The 24,345-nt window shown below is 38.9% G+C and overlaps 1 protein-coding gene across 4 annotated transcripts in view; it reads left to right on the forward strand.

Moving 5' to 3' along the window:
- pebp4 (phosphatidylethanolamine binding protein 4) overlaps window positions 1-24,345 on the forward strand; it is a 55,915-nt gene that overhangs the window by 18,185 nt on the left and 13,385 nt on the right. For 2 of the 4 annotated variants that reach the window (XR_013771541.1, XM_079251394.1), the window contains exons 4-5: window positions 4,325-4,423; window positions 11,390-11,459. Coding sequence is in view for 3 of the 4 variants with exons in the window: in XM_079251394.1 (XP_079107520.1) it covers window positions 4,325-4,423; window positions 11,390-11,459 (169 nt within the window). In the remaining variant the exon portion in view is untranslated. The remainder of the gene's footprint in view (window positions 1-4,324; window positions 4,424-11,389; window positions 11,460-24,345) is intronic. The other 2 variants (XM_079251392.1, XM_079251393.1) reach the window with 1 other exon arrangement.

Genomic DNA, 24,345 nt, shown 5'->3' on the forward strand with positions numbered 1-24,345 from the left:
TTACAAAATATGCCATTCTGTGGATGGTACGTTTACTGCTTCTCTGTGATAATGCGATGACAGAAACTGAATACTACACTTCCCAACATGCACCTCAAAATACTGTTTAACTGGACTGCTAAAGCACACTTTCAGTGTACAGTCATAACAAGATAATGTTTAAAATGACAGTAATTCTTGAATATGAACACATTCTGTCAGAAATGACTGCTGATGATTGGGGGTTTTATTACACTATTCTGCTTGCTTTGGGAACAATGATGCTTCCAAGTCTCTGCAGATGAATGTGGGGGATGGGCATTTATGACTGCCAGTGAGAGCCTCCTCACCTGCAAGGTTGTTGACCTCCAGGTGAGTGCCACAGCCCCCCCCCCCCCCCCTCTCATCTTTGGGTCTAGGCCCCCCTTCTCACTGCTCAAGATTCAATTACTGCTACTGAGCTGACCCCTGACCTCCCTCCATACCTGGATGAACCTCATCTCCTGACCCTGACAACGTTACTCTTAAACTTCTTTTGTGACCTCCCCCTGTTCTTCCCTTCTTATTGCATGTCTTTCTTCTAAGATTGCATAGTTTCCCTTGTGTTAAAGTTGTAAGTTAATACAACTTTTCTATCTATCTATCTATCTATCTATCTATCTATCTATCTATCTGTCTATCTGTCTGTCTGTCTGTCTGTCTGTCTGTCTGTATGTATGTATGTGTATATGTGTGTGTATAGTGAGAGAGTTTCATAAGTCTGTTTTATTTTACCTAAAAAACCAAATTAATTTTTTTAACTAATTTTCCTTCACAACAAATCTACCTCTCCAGGCTTGCTTTTTTCCTGTATTGGCTGTATTGGCACATTGATCTTTCACTTCACTCTAAGCTGCTGTCGATGATTGTTAAGCCATCACTGTCTCTTAATCACAGCACAGATACCTGTTAATTGCCAAATGAGTTCAAGTGTTTTTGCTACTTAACAAGGATTTGGGATTGATGCATTGCCTTTCCTGGAGCTGAACACTGAGCACAGTTGACCATTAAATTAAACACCGTGGGTTTTTGTGCGCAGAGGCTGAAGGAGAGCACACGAACACGAAGGATAAAGAAATGAGTATATTAATAGGCAGCTGCACGGATGGCACAGTTTGGTATTGGGTCAGGGATAAAGCATGAACTTGTAAACTCACAAAGGGGCCGCTTCTTCCTCCCTCCCTTTTGCTAACTCTCTCCTGCCCTTCGTGGTGTCATCAGTTAGCTCGATAGCCCAGGCAGCTCTACGAGAGCAGTGATTAGCCATCTCTCTGATTCTCATCCCCAGCAGAGTTCACTCAGAGGTAATACAGTAGTTTTCCATCCTTAGAGACACTCTTTTCCCCTGCCTTTGTTCTTTCCTGTCTCTTTTTTAGCAAATAGTGTATCCATTTGATGATCTTGTCATTAAGTGAATTTCCTGCCATCTTTTAAAATACAACAACTTGGAGATGTATTTCTGCTGTTTTGTAATACATCATGTTGTAAATGTTTGGAATAGATGTGAGCGTCTGACTTTTATTTAAAAAGAAAAAAAACCTCCCCATTAAGCTTTTTAAGTATCTCTGAGTAGACCGTGTCCCTCTTTCTTTCCCCCATTGACCATGACAGAGATGCCCCTTTGGATTGCAGAGCTGATTCCAGCTGCTTGATGGCTGAGGTGTGGTCTAAGTGGGCCGTTTTGCTGTGATCACAGCAGGCAGTGGGAGGTTAATCTCGAGAGAATGCAGGCTCAATCTTCCCCCGCCTCCAGCCTGCACCGAGGGTCCTCACACCCTCTTTTGCATCATGGTCTGGAAGCACTGTGGCCGTGTCAGATACCTTCCCAGATTTCACTTCTGCTTTCGTAGAATCGTTAAGACATTTGGTGTTGTAGGTTGCTGACCTTTCACCTTTTGACAATGTTTTATGTAAAGTATATCATTTTAGGCTGAAGAAGAAACATTTCAACTCTTTACTGGGAGCTTTATGTGTCCTTCAAACTCATCAGTGAAAGATGTGGTTAGCTCCAGTGTAAATGTTTATTTCAGATAATCATCAAGGGTCAAATGTTAGGTCGCATCATTAGTACTCCCTAATAATGATAGGTTCCAGTCTATTATTAGAAATGTGTGCCTTCCAGGGTAGAGCTATGAGAATTAGCCTTCTCACAACATGTTTAGGCCCTCCGATGGACTGGCGAGCTGTCCAGGGTGTACCCTGCCTGTCGCCCGAAGCTGGCTGGGATAGGCTCCAGCTTCCCCGCGACCCTGAATTGGAATAAGCGGTTCGGTAAGAAAGAAGACAACATGTTTAGATATACATTTAGTGTGTTCAAGTCCTGATAAATTATTTCAGATGGCAGAATATGCATCTGTTTTTCCCTGGAGTCTTTCACACATATCTGTGCGTAATTAATGTGGATTTTGACAGATGGAGAAAAAAAAATGTCTTCGTAAGAGAGAAGGGTACATGCCACAATGTGTGAAGTGCAAGCTTGATGGAAGCTTCTTGCATTATTTGCTGCCCATGCCAGCTGGACCAGCCAGATCCTTACAGGTAGAAATTCACGAACAAAATATGTGCAGAAATCCTTTAAATTCAGTGCCCACTATAAATGCAGCATGTTTTTCTTGTAAAAGTTGGTAATTAATTTGAAATGCTCTTAATATTTTTCTTAATTTAGCTCAAGAAAATGTAAACCTGTCCCACGGAGTGCATGCCAATATCCAATGAAGTGCAATTTCCTTCAATAGTAATTGTGACTGGAGGTCATTTGTAATTTAAATGCTTAAATTGCTTTTTAGTCTCTGTGTGTGTATGTGTGTGTTGTTGTTGTTGTTTTAAAGCCATGTTATTTCTGAATGCATCAGGATCTGACTTAGATATTAGTATAACTACATTATCACACTTTCTTTGCCTAGTAGCAAACATGTACAAATGAGGATTACAACTCTGGAGAAGGCAACAGGTCATGGTTGGTAAGCTGCCTGGGGGGGTCACTGATATAGAGTCACTTTTGACAGGCTGTGGAGGAGGCTCTATTGTTGCTGGTGTTTCTGGATGTTACCTGCAGGCACTATCACTGAGACTACAGTATTATCCTATTATTAGGCTTAGTTGTTTACGCATATTACTGCTTGTCAGGTAGGCAGAGAATCCTTCTGAAAATGAACATCTGCAGAAAAATACATGACTACTTCTTTATCTCATTCAAGTACATCGGCTTAGGATAATTTTCTGAGGCCTGTAAGAATGTCTTGATAGGACACAACAAACAGAAATTTAAGATTTCTGTTTACACGAAGGCATTTGATCCTTTGAAAGTGTTTCACCGCATCACTGACAGCGTTATTTGGCAGTCAGTGTGAAATGTAAGGAGCACTGCATCTGTTTTCAGTGTTTTAAAGCTGATATCATTATGTTCTTGCTTCAGCTGAAAGTACTATACAGTAAGAGGACATTGTGTCTCTGTTTGTAGAGGAAGTGAACAAAATTAAAAAAAAAAAAAAACCATCATATGGTCTGGCAGATTTTGGGCACCAGACCAGGGATGACAAATGTGCTCTCGCAATAATTCAATCTGCTCTCATAATTCTCTAACTTTTAGGGACAGACAGAATGAAGATTTTCCGGCAATTAAGCCGCCAAGTCAATGTCCAATAACTGTGATCAAGTGTTAGTTAAGATGCTTTTTCTCTCACTTTATCCGTTGACAGATTGAGGGGTATAAAGATACTTGGTAAATGGCAGAAAGTTACTGTGAATATGTTAACAAGACGATTTGGTATCCGATCCAAAACGTTGTCATTTTGTTGATGTCACAGTAATGATATTAAGTTTAAGGAATAACAGAAGGGAGAGGGTGTGCTTTAGGAAATGAGTTTGTGAGAAATACTGCTATAGAAAATATTTTCCTGCATGTTTCTGTGTTTTTAAGACAGTTTTCCTCGCACTTTTTTAAAGCTGAATTTGAATGGATTTAATAAAGAGAAGACCCAGATCTCTGATTTTGGAAGCTTTTTATACTCAGCTGACAAGACAATTAAACTACAGATTTTATAAACAGAATAAAATCACATCAAAGCATTAGGTAGAATAACTTAAAGCTAGGAAACAAAACAAAGCATATGTTGATGTATTTCAGTTAAGTATGAGTGAAATGTGAAGCCTTGGGCAACACGATGTGCAAGCAGCACATCTTAGAAAGGAAAAAGGATCAAGTAGCGCAGCTGCTGGAACTGCCTCTGGGCCAATCACAGTGTGTGTGGCAGTGTGGTAAATACTTGGTCTGTGTTAAATGTAATAAATCATTTTCTGCTTGTAGGAGAAGATGTATGTCCTGGTGATGGTTGATCCTGATGCTCCGAGTCGCACCAAACAGACATCTGCTTTCTGGAGGCACTGGTTAATTGTGAACTTAAAGGTACAGTAAATCTGCAATCACCTCCACTCTCACTTTAAGAAGACCTCATGTGTCTTGGTGATACAGCTAGTGCTTCTTATAGGATTAGAAACTCATAGATTTGATAGAAATTTATGATGTGGTGTCTGGTTGTGTTTTTTTTTCCTTGGAAAAAAAAGTAAATTTTCATAATCGCAGGGTCTCACTTGGCATGTCTTGTGTTTACATCTGCACTAGGCCGATCGTAAGGCTGAAAAATTATGAATGGTTTTTAAGCCTAACTTGGTTTGAAAAAACGATGCCAAGTTTGAAAATGTTAATTTTTCATATCATGTATCTTGTGCAATAAATGCCTGTGACAAAAGTGTGGGAGTAAGTCTTTCTAAATGGCTGTGAAAGTTTGCAAGGCCCTGTCAACAGCAGTTTCCCTCTGCTGCGGAGAGAGCCTGGGACGTGTCAACGCAAGTGTGTGAGACTGAGATTGAGGAGAGCAGCATGCGAGGCGCACACTTTTTCTCCCATAGAGCTCCATTCCCTCAGCTCCCCCTTCAGTGGAGAGATCTTGGCAGAGTGTCCTCCCTTCATCTGTTCCCCCAGGCAGAGCAGCTCCCCCAATGATCCACACTTCTCCATATTTTACACCCCCGAAATGGGCACCGCTCCGATCCCCTTATTTCTCTTCATATTTCACTCCTTTTTATCCATTCGTTTGTGTGTTTTCACATTTTTGCATTCTAACGCCAAATGCATGTTGAGTTGTTGATTGCCTCAAATATTTTGAGGTTTGCAGATATTTTATAATCCCCTGAGAACCAGGAGATCAACCCAGTAGATTAAGACAAGTGGTCTAAAAAGAAGCCCGCTAAGCTGCTTCAGAGATGTATTGCAGCTCTTGTTTAATTTTATAAGATGTGGTTGCATACTAAGTAAGCCCCACATTGATTCAAAGATAAAGATGCGATAGTTTTGTGACATATAGATATATATTCAACATTTAGTGATTTAGCTCCTTGGTAATTTTGCTTCAGGAGATAATATATGCAACCACAGTCTTGCTTGCTGTTTTGTAATCTTGTAATATTTACCTCTGATCTCAAGATTTCACTTTATGAGATTGCACTAAGCATCACCTTTACTTCTTATTTTCAAGCCTTTAAAGACAGTCTGGCTGCATCACCAGCTGTGAATAAGCAAATGTCTTTCAAGTGCTCAGACAGACCACCTTCTCAAGCAATTCAATTTCCTGTCACTTGTGTGGGTGTTGACCTGCGATGCCCATGTAGGGATTGGCCAATGTGACAGGATGTTTTTTCTGATTGTGACTGGTGGTTGGTCAGAAGGGTTAATGAGCCTTTTGAGTGATGCCAACTGTAGTGGGAGGTGTTTAATTGGCCAGGGTGGCCAGGTGACATCATACAACCTCACTTTTGTTTGAAGTGTTAATCTGTACGTGCTGGATTTTGTTTTGTGCTGCAGTTTTAACTCCAAAATAGGTCAGTTTGTGGATGGATACTTGCCTGTAATTCAGAAAAGACTAAACTAATGAGTAACTATGATAAATGAATAATTAGTTCCTTCTGTATAAAAGGCAAAGGGTGTTGTAAGATAGTGTTTGGCATTTACATAGCTACCTCTGCCAATATGAATGCGAGGGTGATGTTTTAAAATGTCAAACGGATCAGTGTTTTGATCCTCCCTGGCAAACAGTATGAGCTGCAGCAGCCATATTCTTTTCATATATATTCATTAGTTCAGGGTCATGCAACCTTGCCCCAGTTTGCAGATGTTTCCATAATTACTGTGTATTCTTTATCCATATCCAGAGTTAAGAGGAAGATTTCCATATTTCAGCCTAGAGCGAGGTGAGGTCAGGCTGGACTGCGCACCAAGGCACTGCAGATTTAAGATGAATTCTTCTGCTAAAGAGAAGCAAAGCCAGCACAGCAAGGACACACTGGACAAATCACTCATCTCGCCTTAAACCGTACTAGACACGTGGTTTATCCCTTAATGAAACTATACTGTATATCAGCCTTGATACAACCCTCTCCTCATGATGAGAGTATTTGGGAAACAAGTATGATACAAGCAGCTAAGTGCTGTGCTTTGCACAGTTACAAGGTTCGTCAACAGCAGCAGTATAAAGCTTTATGAGAAGTTAAGTGTAGGATTTAGCACTGGTTCTAGTAACTTGGGGTGTGGGGTGGGTGTGGGGGGTGTTATTAGGCTGACTGAAACAAAAAGCCTAGACTTTACTGAAGAAGATCTTACTTGTGGAGATTCAGACAGAAACACTTTTTTCAGTTTTAGATTATATGTAAAAATCTGTGCCTAATTGATACTTTCTTGTCAGATTTTAGGCTGACTTGACGTTCTTAATAACATATAGATGGGAAACAATTACTGCATTTTTGTCATACAAATCATCAACACGTATTTACGGCAGCTGTTTCATTTAAGGAAAAATAGGAGAGATGGTTGAAACTAAACATGTGCCATGTTCAAGATGTCAGCCAGGTAGTTAAATTTTTATGAATATTTACTGAGTATTTACTTACCTTTAAGAATAGAATAGAATAGAATAGAGGTCAGTGGGTTAATAGATTTATTTGACGGCCCACTAACTAATAAAGAGTGTCACAGCTGTCAAAAAGAGATCAGCAAGCAAACTGCCGCTGAAATATGACTTTCATTCGTTTACTCATTTATTCGTTTATTCATTCGTTCGTTTTCTATGCCGCTAAATCCCATTAAGGGTTGCGGGAAAGCTGGAGCCTATCCCAGCAATAAGCAGGGGGGATAGACCCTGGACAGGTTGCCAGTCCATCAGAGAAATATGACCTATCAACTGTTAATTGGCTTTGACATTATGTTTGTTAGTCCTTATATCGTCTACAATACAATACTCAATCATAAATAATTAATCATTATCTCATGTTTCAGGTGCAGCACTGAGTCATAATCTCTTCACCTGCAAAATAAAAAAAAAAGAAAAACCAAAGTTTCATTGCATTACTTTTCGGAAAAGTATGCAATTGATGATGTGAAAGGTTAGAGTATGTGCAATCTGCATAAATATAGGAACTTACTGTGAGGAAAATTCTGAAATGAAAGGGAAAACAAGCAAACTAGCAAAGTAGACCAATGCAATGAATAACACCCACTCAAACTCAAACTCAACACTTAAACCACCTCCTACTGCACGTTGCGCTTTTGCGGACAACTCCTTTATGTGACTTAATATGATGCTCTGAGGATAAAAACAGCTTTTTGTTTTTTACACCATAGCTCAAGATACCTTCATTTACATTTAAATTTCTGTCTTTAAACCTTGAAAACAAAAAAAGGTGCGATAACTTTCCAGCTAATCATTTCAAAAACATTTTTAAGGAAACAAATATTTTATTGAAAATTTCCAAGCTTCAAGTTTGTCTTTAATAGTTATCATCTAATAAGTATGAGAGACCAGTTTGAAATTTAGCACATTGAGAATACAAAGTAGCTTCTCTGAACTGCACACAAAAGCTGAGATGAGTATTTACTATCATACCATAGCTGCCATTAACATGTTGACCAGTTTCAGTTATGACTAAAGGCATTACCATTTTTTGTATTTTTGTTGTTTAACTTTGTAAATAACCAAACTATAAGTTGACTAAAACCAGTATTGGAGAGAATAAACAAGAAAAATAATATATTATAGCTGAATCTACGGCTATTCTGTTGCAGCTCTGACTTTTACTTTTAATGTTGCCTCAACCGTTTAAGGTCATCAGTGTCAGTGTTTACACAGATTTATAAATGAGCGACATAACAATGCCAATACGAGTTTTAAACAATCATAATTTCATGTTTGCCTCAGGTGTCAAATCTTTCTGTTCAACATTGCAACTCTACCTCCAACAGCCAGCAACAATTTATTCCAACAATTAACTGTAAATGTGTGGCTGGACATTTTGTCTTCTCCCACCAGCTGTCCATATGCTTTTAAAATCACATTATTAATTGCTGTGTATGCGTTTTCATTGCAGTTGCACATTTTTATTGAGCCCCCTAAGCTACAGAAACAGTCATTTGGAGTTTTCTTCAACAGAGACTGTGTTTTTAAATCAGTTATGGACAATTACCAAAATAACCGTACAACAGATTGTTGTCTCGCTCTCAAAGTCGAACTCCAGATTGTGAGCCTCTCCCTCCTCTCTGCTCTCTCCCTGAGTATAAATCAATACAGATGTTCTGGTGTGGTCTTGCAGCAATAATTACTATAACAAGCAAATCATTAGTATGTGAACAAAGTCAGTTTATACCGTATAAATACTTTAGCAATTACTTTTGCTTGTTAATTCACTCATTATAGATTTGGTGCTGAGAGTCAACTTGATGCAATATAAACTGACAAAGTAGTAATACAGTTCACTGTCTGCTACTTAGAGAAAAAGTCAAGGTGTTCATTCCTCATAAATTCCAATTAAACAGAGACATATAGCTTTAGGGCAGTAATAGGTCATGCAAGAGGTTTCTTTACTGAAGCTTTGTCATAATAAAAGTAATGTAATTGTTATTAGATTTTTTTTTTTAGCAGGGGTTTGTGCAGTTCGGGCCACCGTTTGTATCCACCACAACCAAAAACATTAAGTTTTGTTGTTAAAATAAACCTTAAATTCTTCTCAGCTAAGACAGTTGATCAATGAATATCTGCTCAGACTGAGGTCACTTTGCGCTCCATTGTCTTTGTGCAAAGCTTCAGTTCTATTGTCTTCCTCTGTACTGTGTGAATTAGATGCCATCATGTGTTTAACTTCCTCTCTCAAACTGAAGGCCAGTTGGACAGCTCTTCATGATAGTGCATTAGGGATATACATGCTGTACAGTAAGATCCACCTCTTTTGTAGCAGCCCCCAAAGGAGAACAGAGCCTGTGTTTCACTGCTGCTCAGGCAAATACAAACAGTGGAGTATTGTTACTGTATTAGACCAGCTGGCTTTGTGTTTGTGAATTCTGTGGCCTGCGGAGATCATCTGCTCCACACCTCAAGATGTCCTTTAACTGCAAACTATTACACATGTAACACCTTACAGCATTTCATTCAGTGTGAAACCCCTAAAATGGTAGCACTTGTTTTTTGTCTGTCTTAACCCACAAAGTAGATCATTTCATGTCACATTAATCAACTTAATAACATAAAGAAAATCTTAACAAATGTAGACTTTGATGTCATCAACACACACAATGTCACCTTGCTGGTAACATATGATAGATAATATATAAAACACTTTCAGGTTGTTTCTGGATGGTGGACTGTGTTAAGTGACAAGGGGTTTAACTCACAAGCCCATGTGGCTTTATTGATGTTGCGTTATTGTTTCTTATGCAGTGCTGCCTGGGGGCTCAAAGGCCAAGTGCACGCAACACTACTTTCCAGCCTTGGCTTTTACAGAGATTTTCTGGATTCCCCAAATCTCATCATGGCATTATGCTCTGCTGATGTTAAGAGATTTAAGTTTTCTCTAAATTTGTATTTGTATTTATTCCAAATTAGCTTTTGAATGGATTGTTTAGGTCTGTTCAGAAGACTTTTCACAATCACACTAACATAAAATGTTAAAGTATTCAGTGAATAGGAATCTTACTAAATATCAATGTTCCAGCTGATTTCACCAAATCCCACATCCCTGTATCTCTTGAACACAAAGGGTGCATTCACATCAGGATAGTCTGCTAGACTTGGTCCGATTGGGAACTCGGCTCAGTTGTAGGGGGATGTATCCATTCACATCGAGATTGTTTTCACGCTGCACTTTGGTCAAACAAGCAAAACCTTTTCAATATAAAATTCCCATTCCCACCAAAGGTGGCGCTGCACTAGAATTTTTCAAAAGAGAGGACAAGACTGGCATGAAGAAGAAACTTCCGTTACGACCTAAACATAGAGCACAAAACTATAGTTGTTTTGGGTTTTTTATTTTGTCTTTTGCAAGCATACTGCAGAAATACACTGCAACAATGGACACAGTATGAAAAAAAGACAAGGCAGAGGACTCTTAACACCATCACTATGTAATTTACCCACAATGCAATGCAACATCAAATGCAGGAAGTGACTTTTTTTGTAGTATGCTGCTTGTATTTGGTCCACTTGAAATTCGCAGAGGCCTGCGGTTGCAGGCGGACCGAGACTTCTTTGGAATCAGAATTTGTTTGGCGCATCCACAGTTCTCCAAACAAAGCAGACTTTCTGAACAAATGGACTCTGATTGGAATAAAGAAGGCTGATGTGAATGTGCCTTAACTCTGACTCAATATACCATGGTAAATTAAGTATTTTTGGTAATTCAGTCCACATGTTGGAACCAAAGAGCAGTTCTCAAGAGGACTATTAGAAAGATAAAATATAAAAGGTTACATACAAAAGAAATGATCAGAATGGTAAATGTATTAACTTTTTTGTGCTTTTTATAGTGTCAGAAACATAGCAGATTATTAGGCCTGTCCAGTTGCTGGGAGTGCTTGGTGCACAGAATGACTCACCACTAGAGTGAAAGATGAAAAAGAAAAGAGCTAAAAGTGTTGACAAACATGAACATGGTAAATCAGGTTAGGCATTGGGGGATAAGTTACAGTTGATAGTGCTAGTCATCACTGTCTGTGCAGCAACAAATGGTGGGGCTATATTTCGAATCTTTGTAACAATCTTAGTTTCTTTTGTCAAATACCAATCTAATGTTGTAAATAAACATACATAACTGCATTGTTATTTAAGATGAAATTATACCGATTTGTTACGATTTAAGTGTTTATTTTTTGATAGACAGCTGCCCCCATATGGAAGCCAAAAACAATCTCCCAAAGGCCAAGCAAGCCATAGCTAGCTTCAGTGTGAGAACAAAGAGCCATTGGTATTATTCATAATTAAGCTCTTATTGTGTACTCTGCTGAATATTTCCATTCTTCTGCTTCTCTCCTGCTTACTCTCATTTCCCCTCTCAGTACTTTGCACCTCATACTGGGAACATCTGTCTGGCGTCAGAGTGGAGCCTGGCTGTGCAGATTGGAGCAGGTAGAGGAGCACATTTCAGCCCAGCTAATGATGAGAGTGTCTGCCCTCTCTCTTGGAGGAGACGCAAGCTGCTGCTTCACGCTCGCTCACTCCACTCATACGCCCAGGGAAACAGATTTCCAAACATATGCAGTATGTTTTTAATCCAGTTGAGCACTTCATTCCCCAGCAAACACAAATAACCTTACGGGACATCCGTATCTTACGACAAGGGGGTGGGCGCAAAGGAAGTGAACAGTTTTCCTTTTTAATGCAATTTATTTTTTCCCTCCAAAGTTGCTAAACATGCCCATAACCCAGGTTAACAGTTAGGTGGGTTATTGTTTCGCAAAGTTTTACAGGTGCTGCCTGCCGTCAAGTCATATGATGCAACTTTATCCAATCTAAACTCTGCTTGGTGCACTTTTTTTTTTTTTTTTTATCAGGTTTTGTTTGAACTTAAACGGATACTTGTTACTTGTGTTGGTGTGTCTTAAGAATATGAACAGATTGATGCGTTAAACTGTGCACCTCTTTATGTGATTAAAACTATTGCCAAAAGTTAAAGAAAGGTTTCTGTATGTTGAGGATATGAACAGAGACTTTTATTATCGAAATGTCAATTTTATATTCAAGCTTTCGTTAGTTTTCCCATGAAACAGGTTACATGCGGTTCAATCATCTTTTTTCATAACAATGCTAAACATCCCTTGATAGGAGTCAACAATAGTCCTTAACAGGGAAGCGCAGCTGGAGGTGCTTAACATTTAGAGCATGTGCTCATTCTGTCAGCCGCAGCCAGACAAATGTCAGAGGTGGTGCAATATAGAGTTCAACTTTTGGAAGTTGCTACCCCACTTGACCTCATCAGATTTCCTTCACAGCCTCTCAGCCATATCCAGATTCTGAAAAAAGACCTTTTTCACAGCTGTACACATTCATGCATGTCATGATGTTTCTGCTGTCTGCATCTGTGCAAACAACCAAAATTGATGTTTTTTTGAGATAACATGTCAACTTTATACCTGGACATGTTGTCAACTTTTGTCTTTGGGAATCCCTTGTTTTCGTGCACAAACACTTTGTAATATTATTGATCTTATCTTATTTGCAGCTTATTAACAAACAGATTCTTCTTCAGTGTGGGCTGCTGTTCTCACTGTTCTCTGCCACCTAAAGGGAGAATTACATAAGAATCCTCCGCTCAGTTGTCAGCTCCATCCCCCGTCCACATACAACAAACACACACACAAATACACTCACATTTACACACACACATTATACAGTAGCTGATAACCTACCAACCCTCTTGCCATCTCTATAACAGCTGACCTCGGTGCCGTGGTTGCTGTGGTGAAATGATTGAGGAGGTTTCACTGCGTGAAGAACACAAGCTGTTATGCTTTTCTTTTAGGAGTCGTGAATACTGTTTGGGCAGCAAATGAACAGTCATCCATAAATTTACAATTTTTACATGAAGCCTAATAGTGGTTTCTAAGAACCCAAATTCCTGTCTATTTTGCCATATGAATTATCATCATACTCAGAGAAAGCACATGCATTTTATTTAAGGAAGTAGGTTTACTGTGTGTCATTGTGTGGTATTTATTTCTATCCTGAGCACTGTCTTGGATATACAGAATCACGATTATGTTCCAAGAAAAAAAGGACAACCTGGAAAGCCCTCTCTGATCCAGTCTGTCACACTATAGCCTAGTAGGGGAAAAAAAGAGCATATTGGATCTTATCCATGTAAATGCAGTTTAAAAATCGGTAGCTCTGCACACATAAAGACACTTCTTTTAATATGTGCCCCCTTTCTTCACACCCACAACCATTGTGTATAAAATCCTGTTTTTCCTGAAAAGATTTCTCGTCGCAGCCGCAGACAATGTTCCCCCACACAAGCTGTCGTCTTTGTCATACCCCCCTTCCCCTCCACTTCAGTCAGTAAAGCAGGATCTTTGGCAGTCGGCCCCACGTGCACATTTGTGCGTTTGAGGGTACAGGTTGGGGAGGATTGACAGAGTCTGCCTACCTGTTCCCCTGTAAAGTGGTCAACTTTGACAGACAGAGAAGGAAAAATGGAAAAAGGGGGGGGGGGGGGGGGGGGGGGGTGTAAATGAACAAATGCTAAGGTTAGTGGGGGGTTGCTGGGGCTGCAGCTTTGAAAAACCCTTCCTCTCTGTGGTGTCTCCTGATATGGTATGGTGAAGGGGATTGAGGCATGCTGACAAAAACAACTCACTAACAATTATGCTTACCGAAATTAGCTCTTACTTAAGTATATAGCGTGCTTGCCAGTTAATTGTACACAAAAACAAAGACCTCACACAAGACCTCCTGCAGCCGATGTATTTTCTTGTATTTTGGCATGATAATTAAGTGTGACAGCTATGAGTGCAAAGTTGGCAGATATTATAGTGGCCTGTCTACCTCCCTGTTTTGATTATGATTGTTGGAATTCAAAAAGTACTACTGAAACTTTTAAATAAAAATGCAGCATTGTAAGAAGCTCTATATGCAAGTAACCGTTCTTACACCGGACACACTGCTGCTGTAATCATTTAAGATTATTCCAATTTTAAGTACATTATAGTTGGAAGACTAAGGCTGTCGCTGCCGATAGAAATCATAGAACAATGCTGGCTTTTTTTTTTCTAATATTAAATATGTGCCTTTGAATGCATTACAATTATTAACACTGAACAATAGATGAGGCCATTCTTTGCAGATTAAAGCCCATATCTGTTCTCAGTCAAGCATCTGACTGCAAGGGATTAATGACAGCATTCCTAATATTTTCAGGAAATAATTATTTTTTAAATGGCAAGCAAAAAAAACCATTGTCAATACAGGCATTCAACACAAGCCAATATTTTATCCATGTTACACTTGAATTATTTGAATATGATTGCATGAATTGTACTCTGAATTTGTTCAGCTTGTGCTTATTGATATGCTGTCGGACTAACAACCCAAAATGGACCTCTGTTCTGCACTATTGACCATAATCATAGCCAAGAGGTTTTCTTACAATGTGGTATTTTTATGCTACACTTTGTAAGAAAACCTGTTTACATTCCAGGGTGCTATATAGTTCACTTCTCTCTGCAGCTCAGTCAGATTCCAAAGCACTGTATAGATTTCTTTCAGCTGATGAAATTAAAAAGACAGCAGTGTGTGTGTGGTGTGCCTTCCAGCAACGCGATTTGCCTGCGAGTTCACGATACGGGTTGAGAGGGGAGTTCCTTTGGGGGGGGATTAAATAGCTCCCTCTCTTCCTTCCCTCCTCCCCTGCCCTCCATACGCGCAGAACACAAACAGCTTGCAGGGCTGTGCAGTACTTGTACAACATGTTTGCCACAGTGCTGCTCACAGGTAACAATAAGCCAAGGTCAGAGGTTAAGAGGGATTGTGGAGCGCACATTCTTATGTGTTCCTGTGGCAAGCATTGTGCAGACAGGCGCAGGAAACAGTGCCCACAGTATAGCTGGGAGAAAGTAAGAGTGAAAGACTGAGAGGATGAGTTGGCTCTGTAGAGGGGGTTATTGAAGAGAGCAAGACTTGCTGGTTTCATGAAGACATGTTAGAGTGGTTTATACTTGTAACATTATGACACTTATCATTGTAATGCTGTTTAAAAATAAAGATTGTTTTGTTTGGGGTTTTTTGGGGCAGCACTGATTATATACTGAAAATCATGCTTCTGTAATCTTCTTATTCAAAAGTGTTTGAATTTATCTGCTTTTGTTGTCCTCCTACCAATGGTCAGCTTAGGTTTCTTAAGACAATAAAAGCACTTATTTACCCCACCTGAATGACAGTAAGGAGTCCTCTTATCTGCTTTAGTCACCTGAAATTAGTTGTGGGAGATATATTTATGTCGCACTGTTTAAACAAAATTGTTAAGAAAAAGAAGTGTGATAACAAAGAAATGTCATTTGCTAAAATATTACTAATGTTATGAGATCCACTATATTATAGGGTTGTTGCTACAGATGAAGAGACAACTTTGCCAGTTGCAGCATAAGTTAAAGGTCCAACATGTCTGTAAATTATCTGTCATAACTATAATACCCACAAATCAGAAATCATTCATTTATTGACAAATTACGGTAAAATTGTTTAGACACCAGAGTCACCAGATACTCCAGTATATACCACCAGTTTGTTGACTCTTGTGATAGAAGAATGCAAGAAATTTCATAAAAATGGATCTCTAAATTCTCTCTGTTTCTTAGGCAGAGCCATTTTACCCCTTTTCTGCAGCATAGATATTTTAATAAGGGAACTGTATTAACTTAAATTTAAAATAATCAACACAATTCTGCAGCTGTCTAATTGTATACATGTGTTCTTATATATTTCATCTTTTATTTAGGTATTTATTTATGCTCCTTACCTATTTTAATTTAAGGTCATAGTGAGATATTTGACACCATAAAATAATCACCTGCTGCCTAAAATAACTGGCCAACCAATCAGCGATGTGTGTATTGTTAAATTCCCCCAAAAGGAAATTTGTTTTAGCTAAAACTGTAAAAGTTTTTAACAGCTGGTGAAACTGGATTTTGTATGTGACTGCTGGTTATATTTCAGCCACTGTGAATGTCAGGAAAGCCAGATGCCTGCCTCCGCCAGTTTCTTTGAATGAGAAGGAGATTATCCTTTTAATCTCTTAATCATGCACTCTGTACACACATTTGGTCCGGTGCCTACAACCTCAGTCTTGATCAGATGTATTGCAGCCATGTTTTGCAATGATCCATTGCAGATTAATTCAGGTTAGTGCTGATATTGTTAGATGTGTTACTCTCCAGCTGTAAGTATAATATACCCTCTGTGCCCTGTTAAAGTGAAATCCAGACCAATGGTGCACAAAATGGAAAGTGGAAATATGTAGATTTTAAAATGTAGCTTTTAAAAAAATCCCACATTCACATAAATGTATTCAGAATAAAGGCATTTGTTTCGTAACATGAATCAAGTTACTGTGCATTTCTGCACAATATGTCCCCCAAAAGTAGGAATTAATAATGAAGATGCTTTTTGGCCTGAAATTGCTATTCAAACAATTATGTACTTAGTTTCTTCCAACAAATGCATTCCACATTATTGTTTTGGTTCATAGCAAAGCACCTAAAAGACTAAAACCTTTCATTCCAGCAAAGGCCGCTATTGGTCACCGTCAATAAAAGCATAAAAGCATTTATTTCCCACGTTTGTCAAATTAACAGCATACTCCATCTCCCATAGGACTTGTAAGGTTCATTAACCTTTCTGTGAAGTGGGACAGGTTTCCAGCAGTTACCATAACCTCTGTCTCGCTGCAGCCTCAATTATAATAGAAGAATTAAACATCCAGCGATTCAAAACAGTAATGCTGCCTCTTAAATCCCTTTGTACCACCTCTCAGTTGTTAATGACTAAAGACACTGAATGAACTGTAGAGTTATCAGCAGATGTGACTGTGGACAGAAGCAAATCAAACGGCTACTCTGAATAGCAAGGTTTGGTGACTGTGTACAGATTTTGTTTCCAAAATAATTTTTCTGTTTTGGGGAAAACATTTGTTTTGTGCTTTGTACCTTACAACTTGATGAATGGCAAGTATTTCCGATTTTATTTATCAAGAACAGTCAGGCTACTCATGGGTGGAAATACTTTTATTGTCGTAGTTCTTAACACTTTTCCCGTCTCGCTACACCTGTAGACCCACCTTCCCTCCAAAGTCAAAAGAACACATACACCTTAAACTAATTAAGTGGTCAATTACACGCCTGTTGATTTCTTTTAATTTCATAATAATTAGATTAATTGTGTAGGCAGAGTTCGTTTTCTTGTCCACCTACTCTATTATGCAGTACCTACTATTCCTCCTTCATCCTCCTCTTCCTCTCTCTGCTTTTTCTCCTACTACATGCACAGGCCCACAAGATACTGATACTCATTTATGTTGTGTCACTGTTCACATTTCTAAAAATCGTTTCACTTCTCTGCTGTTGAGTGGTTAATAACTGTAAACTTCTTCTGCTGCTCCATCTATCTCCCCCATCTACTCATGTATTAATGAAAACCCATCACATGCTTCCATTTATTGGCATACGGCTCTCTTATAAAGTACATATTTACTGTACCATCTCCCAAGATTTGTTTTGCCGGCAAAAACCACTGTAGCCATGGTGCTACTTGAAGCTAAGTCTGGGATTTTCCAGTGCCACCTCCGTTAGTGGGAAGCCCTATGTGGGGACATGTCAGTGCTTGTTTGCTTGTTGTGCTGATGAATCTGGAGGTGGGGTGAGTGGGTAGCCTTGTTCAAGTTCCAGGATTCCCTTGAAATGAGTCAGCCAGCCCCCACTTTAACCGACTGTTACCTTGGGAACTCAAGCTTGGGCTTTCCTCAACAGAACTAACGTACAGACTCATCTGCACCCATGATCCCCTGCTACACACACAGTAGCTGTAATGGAAGCAGTATCCAAGTTGGAGGAAATGAGTTGATTAGTCCGCTCTCACTTGGGTCTGCTGTCTACCCTGTTGGGCCCAATCTGCTCTCTAAGAAAGGAATAACCTACCCAGCAAAGCTGCCTCATTCAGGCGTATTCGTAATATATGCAAATTAGACTGAATAGATGGATGAGATAATGAGTCTTGGTGGTTAGTTTATTAAGTCAGTGAATTGACTAATGATATCCCTCTCAACTAATGAGCATGGTCAAAGGCGTGTGGGTTTAGTATGTCATAATGTGTCAGGTAATGTCAGTGTTGGCTGGAGAGTTAATAAGTGGACTGTTTATGTTTCTAACTCAGGTTCATTACCAAAGCCAAATGAATTTCCTTACTAAGGCCATCAGTCCAGCAGGGCATTGTTAAGTGGGTTAATTTGTCGATGCACTGAAGCAGATCAAGAGTGACTGCTCCACTGGTTTTCACCCTGTTATGCTTAGGATGGAAAAACATTATACCATTTTTAAAATAGTGCACTGCATCCTCGTGCATTTCAGGATTGATTTCAAGATTCTTTTAGTGGTTTATAAATGCCTTTATGGTTCTGGGCCTTCTTACTTGTCAGACCTGCCTTTAAATTATTTAAACATTATTTCTTGAGCACTTTTCATGCCATGGGCAACACAAAGTGCTTTACAAGATAAAAATCAAGTCATAAGGATTAAAACAAACAGTACATAAGATATTTAAAAACAATAAAGACGCAGGCTCTTTCCACACACTCATACACACACAAGGACAGACAGCAACCACACCTCCCACCCCCCACATTCCCCGAATAACATCATTCCCTGAACCCTGTCTCTTTAACCGAATGCAGGTATAATTAATAAAACAGATAAAACATTAGTTAAGTGATAAAATTTTGACTTGATGCTGATGTGAGGAAACAATATCTAGGGATCCATCCACACCAGGAGCCAGTCCCCACATGCTCATAGGGGCTGCAGCTGCAGCAACTGCACAAATCCCAGGCAGCCAAGGGCCCACCCCGCAGCCGTGAAGCTGCAGTGCTGGACCTCACGCCACCCAAACAGTAGCAGTTGCCATGACAACAGACCCGAGACCAAACAGGCAGGGCCCCCAATGTGCAGGATCCCCATAAGGAAAACACTGGAGTTAAAAAGAGAAGTTAAATAACCTTTAAGAAACAGTAAGAAGATATAAAAGCAACACATAATAAAAATCACTATAAAAGGACTTCGCAGTAATGTGCTAAAAAGAAGTCAAATAAAATGAAAATAATCTAAAAACAAATGACTAAGTAAATAAAATAAAACAAGTAACTAAAATGAAGTAAAATTCAGTTAAATGCTAAGCTAAAAAGGTGGGTCTTGAGCCTCTTCTTAAAAACATCAACAGTCTCTGGGGCCCTTAGGCTCTCTGGCAGGCTGCTCCACAATCAAGGACCATAATAATGGAAAGAGGCCTCACCGTATGTTTTAGTTCTGACTTTAGGAACAAGTAAAAGGCCAATTGCAGAGGACCTCAGGGTCCGCGAGGGCTCATAATTAAAAAGAAGGTTAGATAAATAAGAAGGCACAAGACCATTATAACATTTATAAAAAGGTAAAAGAATCTTAAAATCAATCCTGAAGCGCGCAGGAAGTGTGCTTTTAAAACTGTTGATTTTAAAACTGGTGTAACGTGTTCCTACCCTCTGATCCTTGTCAGCACTCGTGCTGCTGAACTCTGAAGTAATTGTAGGCTTGAAACTGACTTTTTGGGTAGACCAGACAGTTGGGCATTACAGTAATCTAATCTACTGGAAATCAACACAAAAGCATGCATCAGCACCCATATGCTGGCAAGAAAGAGAAATGGGTGGACTCTGGGGATGTTTTTTAGACAATAAAAACTTGTTTTTGTTACATTTTTTATGTGTGGAATAAAGTCCAGCTCAGAGTCAAGAAGAATACCCAGATTTCTCACACACTGGGAGGGATTAAAATGTTGTAATTTTGATAAAAAAGGATCTCTCTCTTCCCTTCAGGACCAATAATTAAAACTTCAGTTTTGTCCTGGTTGAGCTGTAAGTTGTTCTCTGCCATCCATGACTTTATATCTGAAATACAGTTTCAAAGAACATTAAGTGGCTCTAAGTCATCAGGAAACACGGCGATATAAAGCTGTGTATCATCAGCATAGCTGTGAAAATTAACGCCGTGTCTCCCAATGACGTCCCCAAAGTGGTAACTTATACAGATTAAAAAGTATTGTGTCTAAGATTGATCCTTGGGGAACCCCACATTTTATTTCATAGGTTCCTGAGGAGCATGTATCCATACTTTTGAAAAATTGTCGATCTGAGAGGTAGGAATAGAACCACTTAAGAGCAGTACCTGAGAGGCCCACCGCACTTTTGAGTCTGTTTAATAAAATCTGATGGTCTACTGTATCAAAAGCAGCACTAAGATCCATTACAACAAGAACAGAAAGTCTCTGTGAGTCCAAGTTTGATCTAAGGTCACTAACAATCTTTAAGAGCAGACCCTGAGATCCTCTGGTAACAGCCTTGTAGTTGTTCCAAAAGCAAGAACAAAACTTTATGTGAAGCATCGTTCCACCATTACAGACCTCAACTAAGGAACTGCCTGCCTGGAGATCTCTTAATGTTTTTAAGAAGAAGCTTTTCTTCCAGTAATCAATACCAAATTTCTGACATCTTGGACTGGATTATCTCTTTGCAGTTAAAATCTAAGTTATCATACCAAATCTAAATACGTCTCTTACTCCAAAGACAGAACAATAAAAGGGGCCTCTTTTGGGTTTCCTTGAACAGCAAGCATCTGGACACAAATGCTGGATGAAGACGCTGTCCATAACTCCAATTCAGGGTCTACACAATAGGACTGTCCACGATAGAAGATGCAGATAGTGTTAAGTTTTTAACAAGATTAACTGGACAACTTTATTTTAAAAAAATAAATAAAACAACGCAATTTTGCTCATTATACCATTGCCATTGACTCACTGCAGAAAAAACATGTAATAAGGTCTAAAATAAGCCTCTCTGAGGAAAACAAGTTCCAACATATAAATGTTCAGTCAAGGAATAGATAAATTAGTCAAAAAGAAAATCTCCAGAAACTTCAAATATTTTATCACAGTATTTGTAGTTAATGCTTGCTGTCCAGAGCCCAGACACAATGTTTAGAACTGTAAATTCTGCTTCATATCAGCGCCTGAAGATTATGTAACATTATTGAATTCAGTTCAAAAAGATGAAAGATGTCAGAGGTTGTGAGATACCTACATTAAAAACCAGATTGTTATATAAATAAAGCAGCAAGAATCTGAGCTGTGTCGCTATGGAAAAATAATGTTTCAGTTGATTTTTCAAAATGTTGTGCAGCAGCAAAAGTTTGATGAACAGCAGGAGTTACATAACATAGGATTCCAGTGATTGATGCTCTACAACAACTCTTGTAATTTTGTAGTATGTCTAGAATGACTTTATTTTTCAATTTATTATTTATCATCATTTTTTTAGCTCAACCTGTAGTCCTTTGAAATCTTGCAATGAAAAGGGCTGTGTATAGCTAGCATAAATACAGAGATAAGTACTTTTACTGCAATGTGATTTGTTAGTTTAAAAAACCTATTAAATATGGCAAAGACTGAAATTAGGATGTGATTCCTGCAAGTGGCACCTCAGATTGCAAAGGGGAATCTGGGTCTTTCCTATCTTGATTGAACAGCATTAATAAGGCTTTATCATCCCTAACTTAATTATTAAATGGCAAATACTTCACAGAAATGTGTAGTAATTAACCACTTTAACATATTTGAGAGTAGAGGGAGGTTAGCGGTCTTCTGATTGAAGGACAGGCATTCTTATATACAGTTCTCCCATTTAAAACAGTGTGCAGAATATGTAGTCTGTATCATGTTGAATGATGTTCACAAGATGACTGCAGTAAGAGTGATTATTGTATCCTAGATGCTCAGAGTTGTTACCATCTATAAATTAAATATACGCCTTTGCACAATCATGACTCCATTGTTTTGAACATGACTTTATATGCACTGAAGTTTTGGCTCAGAAACTATTTCTAAATTCTTCTGAGAATCTGTTAGGAAAAAAAGATGGCACTGCCAGGTCTTGACATATCACATAGTATAAAGTTTTCTTTATTTTACGAGTCAAATAAAATGCAAATAAAAAAAACATTAAATCAAACTATGTTTTGTAAAAATGGGATTCCCCAGAAGCTATCTATATTACAAACAGGGGCCAAGACACCAAACAATTACCATAAATCACTAAACAATTCCCAATTTGTTACCCCCCAAACTACCCAACCTAGATCCCAAGACTTCCTCAGATTCTCCAGATAAAAATATGCCCACACATTTACTAACACATCAGATATTGGCACATAAAAAAAGAAAATGTACAGACTACGTACATACATCAGAAGAGATATTCATTATTTTAAGTTATCAGTTGTAATTAGTATTTCAGAGTATAAAATTATTAGACATAATTTAGTAACCATTCTTGTTAAAGTCTCTTTTTAAAAATGGACAGAGATGCAGACTCTTTTACTGTGCTGTCAGTCTCATCACAAATGTTTGGACCTTGACAGGTTACTCTAAAACTAGTGGATTTCAGTTTACTTTTCTTTTCATTTAAAAGTTGTTTCCCTTTGTATTTTGTTCACCAATAACACAAAGAGAATCAGAGGGAGCATTAAAATTACTCCATTATATAATGTAAATTAAGAACTTTAATTTACATTGCTGGGATTGGAGTTACACCACAAGACATTACAATGATTTAAGTAAAATTCATACAGAGACCTATGCAAAGTTAGGAGAGCTTCATGAGAAAGAAAATGTCTCAGGTTTATAAACAACATGACAGATCATGACTTTGTCAGTTCATCAATATGTTTTCTTTCCTGTTAGTGGACTTGAACTTAGCTTACTCAGGTTCGAAGGTATATAAAGTGTCTGCACTTCTCTTTTTCACAAATAAGTGTGAAGAGCAAAGTCTCCTGGGAGTTAGAGTGAAACTCAAGAGCCTGTGTTCTCCAGTTGGTTTTTCTTTTCTAAAGGTTGCCGGGCCACCTTTTGAGAGTCAGGCCACAGCCTCATACAGAGTAGAAATAAATATTTCAGTCCTTTAGTATTGCTGCTAAGGACAGATAACTTAATGAATAAAAAGGAAATGCAGGAAACCCATAATCTTTGTAACTGCAGAAGTGCTTGAAATGGGATGACACTGGCCCCAACTTCTATAAGCTGGTTTTGAGAACAAAACTGAATATATAACTAAAACCAGCCACTGTTCTGCCTTACAACCAGAAGTAGAAACCAAACAAGGTTTTACCTAGTACACAAAGCAAACTTCTACACCACTGCCGAGTACATCTGCCATACTGTTAAGGACAACTACACACTCAGAAATACCAGTCTGTAACCGAAGTACAGCTTCACTTGTTACCAGCTGTGATAGTCTGGATAAAATCATTAAATATGTATATCTGACCACTTAAATGAAAAGTCACGATTGTGGCTACACCAAAAGTCGCTATAACAACCAAAAAAGTAATTTAATTAGCTGTTTGTGGCCAGAGTTTCTATGTCTATGTGTTTGTTGGTCAAGTCATAATGTAATAATAAGGGAACAGCCATGGTACAATATACCATTATAAATAATCAACATATGTACGGCAAAACCATGGCCCTGGTCAATTATCCTCAGTAGGCCATTCTAGCTGAGTGCACTGCTAGTTGGCTTTGTTACATCAGACATGGCAGAAATTTTACAGAATCCCAAGTTACCACCATATATGCTTCTGTATGTTCTGTCAGTGAAGTGTGCAACTCTGTACCGGTAAAGCTATAAGCAAAAATAGCATTTTCTTTTCCTTTAGTTGAATAACTAAGTCACACAGTTCCTCTGTCACTGTCTGTATTTAACCCGTTAACCTAGAGGTTGCTTGTGAGACACAAACTGTATTCACAGTAACCCTGCAAATGAATGGGCTGATTACTGAGGGAAAGATGAGGAGGTAATCATAAGCACTTGGCTTGAGTGGAATAGGCAAGGAGGGGGGGGTGGCTGTGGCGGTACAAGTCCAGCCTCAGAAATAGAGCTGTGAACACCATCTGTCATGCTCTCTCTCCCCGTCTGTTAGCCTGACTGCAAGTAAAAGGGAGAATGATGCTCTCAGAACTGCTTTAGAAGAACGTGGGTGCTGATTGTCGTAGGTGTGGGTTTACAGGGTGTGCAAGGGAGGGGAAAGCGGTGGATATACAGGGAGGTGCATGAGTAACTCTTGCTGACAAAGGGAAGCACTCACCCACACAGAATAGGAGGGTTGTTGGGCAAGTGGGTATTCCTGCTGAAATCGCACCCCTGCACCCACCCACCACCTCTTTGTGA

Source organism: Telmatherina bonti, assembly GCF_933228915.1.
Source record: "Telmatherina bonti genome assembly, chromosome: 13".
Lineage (NCBI taxonomy): Eukaryota > Metazoa > Chordata > Actinopteri > Atheriniformes > Telmatherinidae > Telmatherina > Telmatherina bonti.